Raw genomic sequence first — 17,032 nt, forward strand, 5'->3', positions numbered from 1 at the left:
TTAAGGTTCTGTTGAATCTCTCTACAATTGAGGCCTTGAGGTCACTGTAACTCGAATAATGTTGTATTGCCTGGCTTTTAATAAATTGTTGAAACACTGAATTATAAAATTCTTTGCCATTATCTGTTTGCAAATAGCACGGGGATCTTCCACTCTGATTGATGATTGTTCTAAAAGCTTCTGTAACACATTTTCCAGTCTTGGATTTGAGTGGCACAGCCCAGGCAAATTTTGAAAATGTGTCTATTACAGTGAGTAGATACTTGTAGCCCTTGTTGATTTTGTCTAAGTTTTTCAACTGTCCACTTGCCATTTCAATCAAGTCGCTTTGCCATAAATCATCAATGCCCTTTGTGACTACTGGGAGTCTCTTATAATTATGTCGGGCTTGTCTGTGTAATTCATCAACAATAATTTGTGTAGACATAATATGTAAACAAGAATATTGCAACTATGGGGTGTTCAGCAGCTGATACTGCGGGATTTTCTAAATATAATTTGTCCCCTATTTGTATATGAAATTCCAAAGAGCCATCATCTTCCGCATAGGTTGTTTCTAATGTATTGGGATCTGTAAAATCCTCTAATTCTACACTGGTGATTTTCACTTTGTTATCAGCATTTGTTATTGATAAGGTGGGGTAGTGGTGTGCCTGTGGCTGAAGCCAATATTTGATCTTGATTGGTCTCAATGTGCCCCCAACAAAAAATTGGTAATAAAATTGTGCAGGGGACAGCATATATATTTTGCCACCTGGTGTAAATGGAGAATCATATTCTTTGTTGGGGATGCTGTACAATTCAAGAATTACTGTATGTTTAGGATTTTCAATTATGCCTGTTATTTCTTTTTCTGCTGTGAGCAATCTACTTGTTACAGATTCAAGATGCTCATTGATGGTCCTAACAACATCATCATGGCCTGGCTTGATCTTTATGTCCACAACAAGTTTCTTGTATTGTTGCACAATTTCTTGAAGCTGGGTGGCAAAAACAGACAGAGCATTTGCTTGATTGGATTCCATGGTCCCTAGCTGTTGCTTGATATTAGCTACAATTTGTTGCAAATTTTCAACAACTGCCAATTTTGAATTTTGAGCAGTAAGATCATGGACCTGTCTTCTGATATCCTCAAACAGGGCATGCAGTTCATTAATATGTTGATTTGTTGGTAGAGTGGCCACTGTCTGTGTGAGTTGTTTGATCTCTGCCTGGATATTCTTGATATCTTCTGATTTCAATATCCTATTCACTGCCCTTTTTATATTTTTAAGTTCCTGTGATGTAGGCAGATTTGATACTGTATTTTGCAAAAATTCAAGTGCCAATTTCACATTGTTTAATTCAGAAGCATCAGCCACATTTTGCATAGCATTTTGGAGCAGGGCTATATCAGCCTGAGAGGGTGTTCATTGTTGTAAAATTTCAAGTTTTGTTTGGATATCATCAATCAAATGATGAAAATGAGATAGTTCAGATTCAGTGTTGAGGTTTTCAAGCTTTGTGATTTGTTGCTGGACACTAACAAGGGTATCTACAATCCCAGGCAATCGGGATTCTAGTACATTTGCCAAATCACTTTGCACTGCTGCTATTGTACCTTCAAGATGGGTTATGGAACTTTGAATTTTTCCAAAATCTTCATATGTTTCAAGTTGCAGCTTAATATTTGCTACACTCCGAGTTATTGCATTCAAAGCATCAGAAGATGGCAAATTGTTCATAAAATTTTCAAGTGTCTCAATTTTTTCTTTAACCTCGGCTATGGCATTGTTCAGAGGGTCCAGATTAGGTATTTGGAGTGACTGAATCTGTTCCTTTAGAGTGGAAATCACTAGATCAAAATCTTCTTGTGATTTTATGCTTTTGACAATTGTTTGGAGCTGTGCTGGACATTATTTATCTATTCTTCCAATTGTTGTTTCAATTGCTCAGAATTGGTGGCCTGGGTCTTAAATTTGGCTTGAAGAGCTGCTACAGCCTCTTCTAAACTTTGAAAATTATCCAATGTGGCCAGGTCAGTATATTTCTGAAGCAGCAATTTGAGTTCAGAATCAATTTTAAGAAGAGGGTCCATGCATTGTGATTGCAAATTTGTAATTTCTAATTGAAGGCTGGCATTGAGTGTGGTTTGTAAAGCTTGTAAATCACTTCTTAATTTCTTGACTCTGACATCAAGCATCAGAATCTCATCACTGTGATCTTCATGCCTTGTATGGCCAAAAATATCATTAGGCATTTTGATTTAGTAGTTATTTATTATTGAATATCTAATTCTTAATTCTATAAAAAAGGGTATAAGCTTGTCATATGACCCCGGGACCTCAATATATAAGCAGTCACCAGCAGAAACAGTATAAACAGTGCCAGAAATCATGTTTGAGTGCTTAATTCTATAAATATTTCTCCCTACTGAAATTTTAACATCACCCTCAGGAGTTGTAATAAATTGTAATTGCCCACCTACAGGTAATTGGTAATAATTTAAATTATTGTTAAATATGTACAATATTTTGCCTGTTTTATCATCAACATCTGTAAGTATGCTGTTCAGATGAATAATTAACAAAGCACTTAGTTTAGACAGCATAGACTGTATATCAGAAGAGTATTGTGGTGCTGGCAGGTCCATAATACCTTGTTTTTTAAACCCAAATAAGTTCATAGGCATGTTTATTTATTTCAAATCATGCTCTGTGTTTGGGCATTGATTCCCACTTTTCAAATCACAATGACCCCATGGTAGAGTATGTATGCCACATGACAAAATGCATCTCTTATCATCATGTGGGTCCAGAGCCACTTTTCTTACAATATTGCTAGTCAATAAGTGATCCACACGCTGAATTCTGGATTCTGGTGTTCTGATTGTGCTACATGATTTGAGACAATTTTTATAATCTTCAAATTCAAGCTCTTTTTCAACAGTCACTCTGCCAATGCCCTTGGCTTTTTTGGCAACAACACCACTACATGTCTCAAAACTGTACATCTTGGCCCTTAACCCAGCAAATGCCACAATAACATCACCAAGTGTCTCATCTTTTAACTTGCCAGGCACCTTTTTGTTGTGGGGTTGAATCCTTGTATGTTCACTGGTATCAAAATATTCAAGCAATTCAGGCTGTGACATATCTTGATAAACATCTTCTGTTTGAATATCAAGAACAAAACTATCCGTGTCCATGTACATCAATTTTACATGATCCTTATAAAAAGGTTTCAACACATCATAATACAATTGTGACATATGTAATTTGGCCAATTCCAATATCACAGCCCCTACATAAATAGGTTTATCAAACTTAATTTTTGTTTTTTTCATGTTGAAAAGTGCCATATTTTCATCATAAATTCTTCTGTAATTGAAATTAGGCTTTGCAACCAATTTTTTGCTCAGGCTGGGGTCAGTAATTATTTTAACATCGGTATGTTTTCTGACATTTTCAATAGTTTTGCCATATACAGAATTGACCATCAATTTAAACAAGGCCTTATCAAATTGGCTTTTTGCAGATGTTCGAAGCTCTGTGTTTGTATTAATATATGGCTCCAACCATTTTGAGTGCCTGAACCTCAAAACTTTGCCAAGTTTGGTCACTTGAACACCATGATGCATCAGGAACTGGAGGTTTTTGTAATATATGACATAGCCCTGTTTTGGCTCCAGTGTCATCATCAATTTCTTCTGTTTAGAGCCAGGTGAGCACTTAACCTCAGGAATTGGGGGCAGATCAGAAAATGTATTGTGTAAATTATCAGGAATTGTCAGATCAACCTCTAAGAAGAGGCCATAGTTACTATCATCAAAGTCCTGAAGATCTTCAATATTGAAATCTTCAACCCATTCAAGCCCTGCATATGGCAGTTTATCCATCATGGCATAACCATACGGGCTGTTTGCATCCACATACAATATATAATTTGATGGCCGTGCTGGATCATAATCAGGCATATATTTGTTATTTGCCCTGGCATATCTCTGAGAGCATTGCACCATCCCCCCTCTTATACATTGCTCCATAAACAAGTACATATCTTGATCTTGGATTAGATCCAATTGCTTTTTAGTATTTAAAAACATTGCAGCCCATGCTAGGCCTGGGGCACTGTAAAAATACACTGGGTCCAGCTCATAATTTTGCATTGATGATTTTCTGAATGCCTGCAATATATCAGCTAAGAGGGTCACATCAAGTTTTAAATATGCCATGTGATAATCACCAAATGTCTGGCATTTTAAATTGTTCCACATCAATTGGGCATGGTGATAATCATCATCAGTGATTCCAGATCCTCGGATTTTGCTGTAAAACTCTTCTTGTGGTGGCAGAGAACACTCATCAAATTTAGAAAAATCTGTAACATAGTCATATGGATATACACCCTTCCGCCTAATTAATTTCAGGTCCTGATTTGGAAACAAGGCACATGTGATTTTGAATTGATCATCAGATAATTGAGTGGCCAGTGTAGCCAGGCTAGCAGATAAAATTCTGTAAGAATCAAGAAATCTTATGTGAATAGGAACACCATTAACTTTAATTATTTTGCTAATAGCAATATATTTCTCATCATTTTCAGCTAAAATATTTAAATTCTGCTTGTCAAACCCCTCATATCTGATCAGATGATAGAAATCATAATTGGATGCTCCATGGCAAAATATGGGGACAAATTTTGGTCTCTTGATCTTAATATTACAGCTATTACACAGGGCCATTTTGAATTTACCATCTGTATGAGAATGGTGTTTCACCTTGATATTTGTATCTGAAAATTCAGAATCACATACCGGGCATTTTTCTGCATTGTTGAAATCTTCAATCTGTTTCTCTGTTAAAGGCAACATGGGTTTTGATTTTATTAAGATGTTAGATGCTATGTCATGGCACTCATTTTCTATTCTATGTGCAAATATTTTGATGGCATCTGGTCCCAAGTATGAATCTTTTTAGTAACAACACCATCCTGTACAATCACATAATAAAAGCTGGAAGGTTCATGTAGCTGGTATGGTGTAATTGAAGATTCTTCAGGATCTGGATTGCAGAATGCAAGAGGTTTGAGGTTTGATTCAAAATCACAGACAATATATGCTGGGTGTTCCAACCGGGCTTCAAATTTTTTGAATTTGCAATTTTCACTTGGCATTGGCATCACCATATGAACAGGTTTATGATTTTTACAGTATTTTAAATGCTCAATTAACTTATTTTTTGCAATTTCTGCACTCTCTTCACGAACCCCTTTCACCATTTTTTGACCATAAAATACAGTTAAGCATCTTCTGCACAACTTGAATATTGTATTGGATTTGTCTAGTTGTGTTCTCACTAAAGCTTCAAGATTATGTATCAGAGTGTAATGATATATGCCATCCCCTTCAATTAAGAGCAGATCAATCGGGACAGCAGAATCATCATCAATTGTACTGATTCTGAGAGGTGCTATCAAGCAATTGCCACGGCCAGTGGAACAAATAAATACATTAATAGATAATTGTTTGCCATTGATATGCCTGGCCTTTTTTTCAAATTTATCAATATTCTGAATAGACATTGGATATTCTAAACCCTCCATTGCATCATCAAATTTGTGTTCATGTTGTTTGTAATAAGTTATTCTCTCAGGATTCCTTGAAACTGGATACAAAGCAGCTAAAATACACCACAAAAAGCATTTCTCATCATTATTTTTTATATTAACCACGGCTTGTTTGTTTTTAATATTGGCAGGTAATGGCAGATATGTAGATCCTTGCAATGGGCTGACTTCAGAAATATTAACATATAACTTGTGTGGAGAACCGCATAGGCTCCATCCAGACTCTTTTGCTGCAAATTCAGAGTGTTTAATATTTAATTGTTCCATCAAACTGCTTATTATTTTGTCTGAATTTGCATTTGAATATACCGGTACAGTTTCTGTTATGTGGGGCTGTGTAAATTTTGTGCCATTTGGCTTCTTATATTGAGTAAACAATTTGAGGGAGAGCTTATAAGAGCCATTTTGTGCATTTAGAATTGCCTGCACATCAGGATTTACACTGTTCAAAAAATTCTTAATGCCACATCTTGGCTCTGATACAAACCGATAATCCCTAAGTTGGGCATTAAAACTGCTATGGATAGGTGCATAGCATGGCTGCTTTGCAGGTCCAGCATTAACAGGTGCTTCATGCTTTCTTTTCAGACCAGTTGTGGATGGTTGTGGGGGCAATATTGATAACTGTGCAGAGCAAGTATCTTTATGTTTATATGTGAAATATTCCATGCTATATTTTCTATTACATTTGGGGCATATTTTTGTGGGAGTTCTGTATTTGTCTGGGTTACAATTCCTTTGGTGTCTGGCCCAATTGGGGCTGGATATATTCTTATTGCATTGATTACAATATTTTTGATTCGGCATTTTTGTTGTTGTTTATTATATACAATTTCTTGGGATTCAAATCAAAATTCTATGCTTAATAAAAAATATCAGTTGGGTTCAGCTGTGTGATTTGTATATTTCTTGTGTGTGTGTGTGTGTGTATGTGTGTTAATATTTTTGGCTTTGGTATTTATATAAAATTTCCTGGGGTTCAAATCAAAATTCTATGCTTTTTATGACAGGTTGTAAAGCTAATAGCCTACAAGTGGAAAAAGAGAATAAATATTCATTCACACTGACCTAGCACAAATACCTGCACGAACATGCATGTCTAGAATAGCAATGACCTTGTTATGCATTGATTTTTGTATAACAGGCTGGGACAGATATAAGCCTGACTCTAAATAAGAGTGGATTACAACAAATATCAGATTTTATATTGTTCAATATACCAGAAATATATTTAATATGAATTAAAGCAAACAGGCCTGTAAGTATGAGAAGCACTGTAACAACACATCTGTTCTCCTCAACCACTCTCACAATACTGGCTGATGCAATTTTGTTTACACGCAAAGCTTCATTACTCGGAAATTTCTGTAAGTACTGACGCAGAGAAGAACCACTTGAAACATGCAAAGCAAAAATCAATACTACCGTGTCGGGAATTGTGCACATTAATCACTTTGATCTAAACAAACACTAACACAGAGGAGAATCACTTGAAACATGGAAACATATGATGTAAGAAATAAGAGGGTCACAGAGCAATTCTTCTAGAAGAATTGCATTGTTTTAATATTAGATAAGCAAATTGAGCCTGGTGCCCAATTGAACTTAAACCAGAAGTAAATATGTGTGTATGTGGGTGGGTGTGAGTGTAGCTTTTTGGCTGTTTTAGGTGTGGCAAAAAAAAATATCAAGAGGGGCATATTTTTGACAGGATTATAGACAACAATCTCACAGAAGTGCCTTTTATAAGTATAGGCAAATCAATCTGAGGGGGCTCATCATTTCACAGGAAATTCCAGAGGGCATTTTTACAAAAATCTTGGATTAGACAAGGTTCCACACTTGAGCAAAAAGCTCATATGCTCATGTTGAGCTAGTTTTAAGTGTAAGCAAATCTGCCAGAGGGGGGCTCATCATTTATCGAGCTGGTAATACAGTCAATACACTACTATTTTACTATGAACTTATTTTTAAATTCTGGATTTCATTGTCTATTTTTTAATTTTCACATAGGAAATTCACTTGAAATAAACATGAACAAGAAACAAAGGTAATTTACGGGAAGATATTTACTCATGATGGATAGTACACTTTCCAGCTCCCACCCTTTTCACAGTACTAAACATCTGTAACTCAAACAGATGTGGATGAAAGAAACTGTATGTAAGCTAAAAACTTAATTAACTATTAAGTAGCTAACACTACCAGTAATTTCTATTGTAGTAAACCCTAGCAGTAGGATTCCTACATCATAGTGTGTACAAATAGTTAATGGAATTCTAAAAACTGGGTTAAACTGTACTGATGTGCCTGATAATTTCTCAAGTCACACACGTCACATTATGTCACTGTGACGTGTGTGACACAGTTGTTTCCACTACTTCCAGGAACTGGAAGGAATTTTTTGTGGTGTTAAAAGTTAGCCTTTAGGTGTCTACTTTATCCTCAGAATAATGTTGCTTGTAGCTCCTCCAGTTTTTTGTCCATAAAGGTAAAGGTAAAGTGCTCCCCTTTGCATTGCACCACGCCATGAAGGTGTATAGGGGGTGTGGGGGTAACGCCATTATTTTGTCCATATCAAAAAGTATAGATTCTTGTGACGTGTGTGACAATACATCAGTATCCAACTGAGAAGCCCGTGACAAGTCTATAGAAGTGCCAAATAGGAATATTTCTTTATTATCTGGGTAGAGAAGATCCTGCTATTTGGTTCTACATGATTTTTCATTAGTTTACCAGAATTATTTGCTAGCTGGAAAATCGATCAGAAAATCAAATGAAATGCAGCATTTTGAAAAAAGGAAACATTGGAAAATCTAATTTTTAAACACCTATTTGCAAATTGACGAACAAAACAAATTCATATTCAGAAAATTAAGACCTTTTATTATGAAATTTCAATGTTTTGATGTATCGATAGGGAAATTTTACTTTTGGATGTATGGGTTCATTGACTATGGAATCGCCCATAAAATTATTGCCAAATCCATTTGTAAACTTCGCAATAATACTTACAATGGTTCTGTACTTTCCAAAGGCATGTTGGATAACGCTGAAAAACGATTTGGACGACCAATAGCTATCTTGAATGTTGCTTTGAAGGAGGGTTCATCAAAACACGGAAAAGCTCTCCTGGCTCCAATTGTTTCGAACTGGGTTGTGGCCAGCCATCTGAAAGACAAATTCCTATGTAACCTACATGTCACTTGATAGAAAATATAAAGTAATAATCATTTCAGCTTTGATTTTATCTGTAACAATATTCAGTTTCTTATCACTATTTTTATTTGAACAATTCTGTCATTGGACAATTGGGGAGAGTACAATAATGTCTCTGAATGCATGTATGTATGTGTGTGTGTGTGTGTGTGTGTGTGTGTGTGTGTGTGTGTGTGTGTGTGTGTGTGTGCGTGTGTGTGTAAATAGAGTAACCTACAAAGTTTAAAGAAACGTTAGGCCTAGATACCAGAGTGGAATTGAATATTTTGATGAAGTGTTTTGCTGGAAGGAAATAAGTGTAATATAAAACACAAATGAATGGTAGACACAATATATATTAATTTACGTTATTAGAACTCAACTAATGCAATCTTAAAATACTCAACATACCAGGAGAAGAACCTAGAACGAATTCGAACAATTTGGCAATAAGAGGAGTATTTACCTTATTCAAAGCAGGATTTTAGAGTTGCAGTGATCTTCGTACTGCAGAATCCTGTCTAAATTCGCATGTAGTTAGTTGTTATAGAATTCAACGTTACCTTGTTTCTCCATTGACGGTATAAGAACTCCTGTAGAACCCAGATAAATCATCATCGTGTATCAGAGTACCATTGAAGAGGATGTTGATGACGTATTCCTCTCCTGCAGTTAGTTCCGAGTCCAGATTTGCGGTGTAGAAGTGAGTCTGGTTGTTGTAGGCGTTGCCCACCACCTCGAATGCGTCCCCAGATGTCGCATGGACAATGGACATTTCCTTGATCACGATGTCCTCCATGTGGAGCGACACTGCGTTGGTTGTCCTCGCAGCCTTGATGCGGATAGTAACATTACCCGTGAAGGCAAACCCCTCATCTTCGAAGAATGGTACCAGGGTGACGTCGTAGTGGGATGGCACCAGATCTCCAGTGAGTCTGGGTTCGTCGCCATCACGTGGTATGTGGTGGGTCTTGCGAGCATTGAGAGGGAAGGGTATGGTACGTGAATGGCATATCGATACCAGTAGAAGCAAACCCAGAACAGACCACTTCATCCTGCAAATAAAAGGAGTCATCAGCAATGATTTTTACACTTTTCGCTCACCATCCCTTGTCTGTATACAGTTCGCCTGTTTTCTAATTGTTTTCTAATTGTGCCCTGTTGATCTAACCATCTGCAATTCGTATTTTTATGTATTATATATTTTTCAAATAAAATTTTCATTTTATCACAGGATATTGCATAGATTGTTGTCGAACTTAGTTTGTACACGCAATACAAAGATGATCGTAGTGATATCGTGAATTACAGTGATCAAGATTCTTTATTAGAATTGTCCTTGTTGCCACTGTCAAACAGCAAGCATGAAAAGTTATTGCTTTTAAAATTGAAGAAAGTTAAAACTAAATCTTTTTGCACAATGGACTTGTATTGTATTTTAGGCAAGAGACTTTCCACCACATCCCTTTATCAGTTCACAGTTACATGAATGTCTCTCAAGCAGCGGCGGCTGATGCTTAGGTGGCAAAATTGCGCAACCACATAATATTTATGCATTTACATAGATCATTATTAAACTTATTTTGTAGTGAATAATACGAGGGTGGATTGAAAAGTTCGTGGCCTGACCTAGAAAATGAGAAGATATTTGGATAAGTTATGTTTTATTTTTCCACGTAATCCTCCTCGAGGGAGATACATTTACGCCACCTCTCCGGTAACGCTGCTATACCACTTTTAAAAATTGATTCCTCAAGGTCTGCAAAATACCCCAGTCCATCACTTTTCACCTCTTCATCCGAAGAAAATCGCTGACCCCCCAAAAACTTTTTCAGGTTTCCAAACAGGTGAAAGTCCGAGGGGGGCAGATCAGGCGAATAGGATGGGTGCGGCAACAGTTCGAACCCACAGGAATGAATTTCTGCCATGGATGCAAGGGACGTGTGAACGCGCGCATTATCCTGGTGAAACAACACCTTTCTTCGCAGCATTCCTGGCCTCTTAATTTTAATTTCCTCGCGTAAACGTCGCAGCAGGGTGCAGTAGTATTCAGAATTGATAGTCTTTCCTTTTTCCAAGAAATTGATTAAGATAACGCCCCTAGCATCCCAGAATATTGATGCCATAACCTTGTTTGCCCACAAAACCTGTTTGGCTTTCTTTGGGGTAGGAGATCCTTGTCGTTTCCATTGCTTTGATTGTTGTTTTGATTCCGGTGTATGATGGTGCACCCATGTCTCGTCCATAGTCACAAATCTGCCAATAAACTCCTCCGGATCACTTTCAAACAGTTCCAAACAATCACGGGAAAGGGTGAGTCGAGTGCGTTTGTGTTCAACTGAAAGCAACTTGGGTACCCATCTCGCAGACACCTTAGAAAACCCTAAATCGTTCACGATAATGTTTTGTGCTCGCTCATAGGAAATGCCCACAGTCTCAGCTATCTCGCGGATTTTGATTCTGCGGTCACTCAAAATCAGGTCACAAATTTTATTGACATTTTCTATTGTGGTCGACGTTGCAGGCCTGCCACTGCGGGGGTCATCTTCAATGCTGTTTCTTCCACGCTTAAATTCAGCCACCCACTTTTTCACCATGGAATACGAGGGCGCGGAGTCTCCAAGCGTCTCTACCATGTCCGTATGAATTTGCTGTGGTGTTTAACCCTTTTTATGCAGGTACTTAATGACAGCGCGATGCTCTATTTTCTCCATGTCACAAATTTCCGTCACTTCTGCCTACTAAAAGTCCTCGCCTGAAACAATAGAGCAATGAAATGAAATGAAATTTTACACGGTGACTACCAAAGGATATAGCTATGCAACTAATGTATGAAACTTAAAATTAAAAGCTTCCTTCCTACTCAGGACACGAACTTTTCAATCCGCCCTCGTAGTTACATAATGTAATCATAAAGCAAATTATTTCATGAGTATTTTCTGTTGGTTTTTGCCTATGCACAGGATGGAAATCCATGTGTTTCTCCAAGGTGGTGTAATCGGCTTCCGCCACTTCAAGAGGACATTGGTGGCTTCCCTATAATTCTACACGTATTTCGGGCGCTATACCTGCCTTTACCCCATCTCAGTAGTTCTCAAACTGTGGTACACGTACCCCCAGCCCTACATGAACGATTTGAAGGGGGTACGTGGTCAGCTCGGAAGAGAAATGTCTAGACTACCGTGTAAAATTTAAAGTAGATTTGGGGGACCAATCCTCAGGCAATGTGAGAGCCTGTCGTTAACTGTGTTTTTAGCAAAAGGGTGTGTTTGCTTCATTTTTCATACGATTTCCAGTAGAATTCGTATCAGCGGATTTTTCAAGATGCGCTGGAGATTGCTGGTGTTATGTGCTTGTAAGAAGCTATTTCCAGCACCTCAGCAGGACCCCTTTGGCGAAGTGATTAGACTATCGAGTTATGATGCCAGGGGTCCCGGGTTCGAGTCACGCCTTCTGCGTGATACGATACCTACAAGACAACATTTTTGCTGAAGGTGTGTGGAGCAGACTTCATAGGTATAATGCTTAACTGGAATATAAGTCTGATTTTGTCACCGACACTCGTATCTTTGTTTCATATGTTTTGAAATAAATTACTCGTTCGAAATCTATAATTTGGAGCCGAATCTCCGCTTGACAGTTCCAAGTCCACAACAAGACATCAAGAAACTGTGACAGACTATGCTGGCACGTCCTTCTCACTAGAAACTTTGAGAATTTACAATAAAATTAAACCTGGCAGTTTGTTCACAAACTACTTTTTGTTCTTTACGTTTTTCAATAACCCTGGAAAAATATGTGAAAATTAAAGTTTTTCACATAGTTCTCAGTATACATGTGTTTCACATTTTTATTCTTGTAACTAATCATAAAGATTGTAAACGTAGGAACACTCAATAAAATAAAAGAAACGTAGGATTCTAATGTTTATTTGTTTACCATCTTTCGTCTTGGACGAAAAAATGGACTGGTCAGAACATGTAAAGACGCAATGTATGAAAGCTTACGGAACACTGTGACTTCCTCCCTGTTGAATGCAAACTAAGATTAACCAAGTCATTAGCCTAATATACCCATTATTTGACTATTGTGATAATGTTTACGGCCCTCAACTCTCGCAGAAGCTCAGTGTAAAAATACAAATGGTGCAAAATGCCTGCATCACATACATGTTTCAACTAAAAAGATCCGATCATATTCTTCCGATTTTAAATAACAACCAGGTTCTTACTATGGCAAACAGAAAGAATATGCACTATCTCTGTTTCGTCCGCGGTATATTAGCAGAAGGCAAACCGCAGTATCTGTTCGAAAAAATGCATTCTCGTAGGGATATCCATGAATATGCTACCCGCAATCGGAACAATTTCGATTTACCCCATCATTCTACCACGGCCTACAAATCATCTTTCTCCTTTTCGGCTCCCAAAGCATGGAATGCATTGCCTGCAAACATTGCATGCATAAAGAACCCCGTAAATTTCAGAGGTAAAGTAAAAGATTTACTGTTAATGGAACAATCAATGACAGAGTCGCGGTACATACTGAAGGTATCAAGTCACTACATAAAATAGTATTTTTATTAATGTATTACTCTTGTCTTTTATTATTACTTATTATTTTGTCTTTTGTATTTGTAGTTAATCACTTTGTGTATTCTTTAATTTTGTGTATCTCTTACAAGTATATATGTATTATTTTACTTGTAGCTCACTGCTCCACATGCAGTTTATTATATATGTAACATTACATTGACAAGGGTTAGGTGGCAGAGCAGCCTATGGGCTGATACTCGCCCGCGTAATAAAGAAATGTATTATTATTATTATTTCCGCCCCCTGGATACGAATGACTACAATATGTTACCTTGTCTCACCTCTAAAGAGCCGAAGTTGTTCACTTGAAGACGTTGAGGAATCAACAGGCGTTGTCGAAGATATCTTCACTATTTTATATAGAGCTCGCTCGTGATATTTTTCACGGAGAAGCAAGGTGTAAAAAAATATGAGTTCATAAACGAGACGATAAAGTCAGTTACTGATGGACTGATATAGTTTTATATCATGAAAATAAGTGACCATGTCCTACTTCCTTGAAATAACTTACGATACTGGAAATCCAAGGACGTAGAAACATTTCACACTTTTAACTTGCATTTATTCAAAACCTAATGTTTAACGGAAGTTCAAGACTTTAAAAAAGTTTCAAGAAATGAACAAGATGATTTTAAAATTATAAGAAAATTACATCAATATAACAAATAGTACATAAAATTTACTTTAAATATTTAAATGCAAAACTGAAATTTTAATAAATGAGAAAATTGTCACTGTATTTGTGAAAGTACTTGAATATAATTCCATCTGATACGTATTTGTTACTTGCAGAACATAGTTCGAAGTTCATTTATGCAAGAACAAAATTGAAATTTTTACAAATTTGCAAAATCGTCGATGTTATTTTCATAGCTTTTTATAGGTTTACATTTAAATATTTCATAGTTCGAGGGGGCTTGGGAGGCACCATCTTCGAAATAACAAAAATGGCGTTTTGAAGCTCACCTGATTAGTGTTGCAGCCTTGAGGTCGTTTTCTAAATAACAGTTGATACCTCATGTAAATTTGAGCTGTATACAGTCTGTCCTACAATTTTCATTGGACTTTAAAGTTTTCATATAGTAAAAGTTGTAATATAATGATAATGACTATTTCATTAATACTCTTCAGCATAGGTTTGTGGGTTATAAATTGTAATACATGCACATTAATGGAAAAATGGTTTTACAATTACTATATCGTTCTCTTGTTTCTTTCCTCAAGTTCTACACCACAGTTGTTGCTATTTCAGCTTTCGATAGATGTTTCCCCTCAAATTACAAAGTACATTAGTTTATAAAAATAATTTCTTTATGATTTGTTTCCATTTGTGATTACACCTTTTAATTTGACAAGTGTCTTATTCCTGATATGTTACAATGTTATATAACACCATTTACTGGTAATATATCCAAAGGATTCTTGAAGTTTTTTTGTGTTGTTGATACTTTTGTTTTATTTTCGTGCATGTAGCGAGCCAAGTATGTGGTCGTCACGTATTTTCCTTCACTGCCAATGACGAAGATTGTGTTTTTATTGAAATATAACAATGATGTCATCGAAGATAAAACGTTCTTCAGCTCGAAGTGGTAGGAAACTTTAGGCAAACCTTTCGTTACAAATCGACAGTTTGCGCGCACAACCTCGATTGCCGGTTTTTGGTTGTTTTCTATTTAATTTGATGATATTTCACGGTTATTTCGTGAAAAAGCGTTCATTTCGTGGAGAAGCACACATTTCGCATTACTTCGCGAATAAATCTCATGCATATTTCATCATTGGGGGTGTAGTTACGTCCAGAATGTTCGAAATTACATCTTTTTTTCGTATCTTTTGCCTGAGGAGCAAAGTAATAAAGAGTAACATTTGAGTCATTCCATGTCAAATCATCCAAAATTTTGTGAAAATGTCACCCACCATCCCCGATTTTGATGAAATTCGGTATGCTTATAGAACTTTTGATGCTGATTACAAAAATGACAACTTTTTAAAAATTGGTCAAGTGGATCAGAAGTTACGCGCTTTTTAAAATCTCCGTGTATGCCACATGCGGCTCCACTTTGAATGACACGCATTAGATTATAAACGATCGTATCTTCCCTCGGGTTTACCGTAGAAACTTCAAGTTTGTTTTCTTTTGTTCAGAATAATATAAGCTTTCATTTAAATAACGTTTCAGATGAATGCATCAATAAACATGTATTTTTATATATAGTGTTATGTATTTTTTTAGAAAAATAAATGACTAATTTCAAGAGCGAATTTCATGCAATGCCTCTCCCTTCAATTTCCCCCCAATTTTATATGTAGATAGCTCAGAGTGTGTACTAATGCCTGATGGAAAAATTGGGATGGGCGGTTCAGAGACAGGGTGATAAAAAAATAATTTGCATAAAATGACATTAAAAGTAAATCTTATTAAAAATGCTTTCGTATTTAGCACAAAGCCTGAAGTACAATATGTTTCAAGCTACAATATTCAAAATTTATGTTCACTATGTGTGAATGTAAGCATAGGCGTAACTTGGTGGGGACAAAAGGAAGCACTTGCTCCCTCCCAAATTTATAGATTAATTAAAATTTACAAGTTAAATATATTTTGTGATGCTCCTGGCACTTGAGGAACAAACCAATTAAGAGTAATAATTGTGGTCTTTCAAATGTATTTATCAAATAATCCTGGACACTTTTTTTATGCGATGGAAAACTTTGTGATTATCTCAACCCAAATATACAACCTTGGTGACAATGAAGTTCGACCAGAAAGGAATACGTGATTAAATGCACAGAGGCATAGGCGGTGGAATGGGTGACCCGCAGAAGTGACGCATGTGTGTAAGAGGAGGCGTGTGAACAGGCAAGAATCGTGATCCCAGCATGTTGCACCCAAGGTCACGTAAAGAACGAAAACAGGGAACTATACGCGTGACATTGAACTTCGACCAGGCACCAGACCCATACGGGAAATTACAGATAGTGGCGCATTCGACGGAAGCATGACCTCACGGACACGATAAGGGAGTCCGCCGTATATAAGCGCGTGCTGTGCACCGAGGAACCGCAGTGCATCATCACCATGGCCAGGGGCAAACCTATTGACAACACCGTGAGGAGAAGAGTGGTGGAGTTGCAACGGGATGGACTCAGTGAACGGGAAATAGGGCGCCAACTGAACTTACCCAAGTTAACCGTCCACTGCATCATCAAACATCACCAAAATACGGGTACTACAGAACCAGGTAAGGCCCCCGGTCGAAAACGCCTGCTGAGCGTGCGTGACCTACGGATATTTAGGCGCTATATCCAGACCAACAATCATGTTTCTGTGGCCGAATTACGACTGTGGGCTCGAGAACACTTTCACATTGAAGTGTCTACCAGAACCATTCGCCGTTACCTACAGCGATGCGGTTACCGAGTGTACAAGGCGAAACGTAAACCCTTCCTTTCCATGTTGAACAAAGGCAGTAGGGGCATTTAGAGAGTTCACAGCCCTCATTTGGGGCTCGAATCATCATGTGGGGCTCAGTGTTGCCAACTCACCCCACGAAAATTTCACCAACTGATATTTTGAAGCCTTTTATGATGTATTTGAGGGCAGAGTTGGCAACACTGTGGGCCCACTGTAGCTT

At 37.2% G+C, this 17,032-nt stretch overlaps 1 protein-coding gene across 1 annotated transcript in view; it reads right to left on the reverse strand.

Annotated features, from left to right (window-relative positions):
- Positions 1–17,032, reverse strand: part of LOC145992449 (uncharacterized) — a 118,902-nt gene that overhangs the window by 43,172 nt on the left and 58,698 nt on the right. The window contains exons 16-18 of the mRNA XM_083128854.1: positions 10,576–11,456; positions 9,369–9,860; positions 8,623–8,778 (exon numbers count right to left, since the gene is read on the reverse strand). Coding sequence (XP_082984980.1) covers positions 8,623–8,778; positions 9,369–9,860; positions 10,576–11,456 — 1,529 coding nt within the window. The remainder of the gene's footprint in view (positions 1–8,622; positions 8,779–9,368; positions 9,861–10,575; positions 11,457–17,032) is intronic.

This window comes from Lepisma saccharinum, chromosome 1 (assembly GCF_977018435.1).
Source record: "Lepisma saccharinum chromosome 1, izLepSacc3.1, whole genome shotgun sequence".
Taxonomy (NCBI): Eukaryota; Metazoa; Arthropoda; class Insecta; order Zygentoma; family Lepismatidae; genus Lepisma; species Lepisma saccharinum.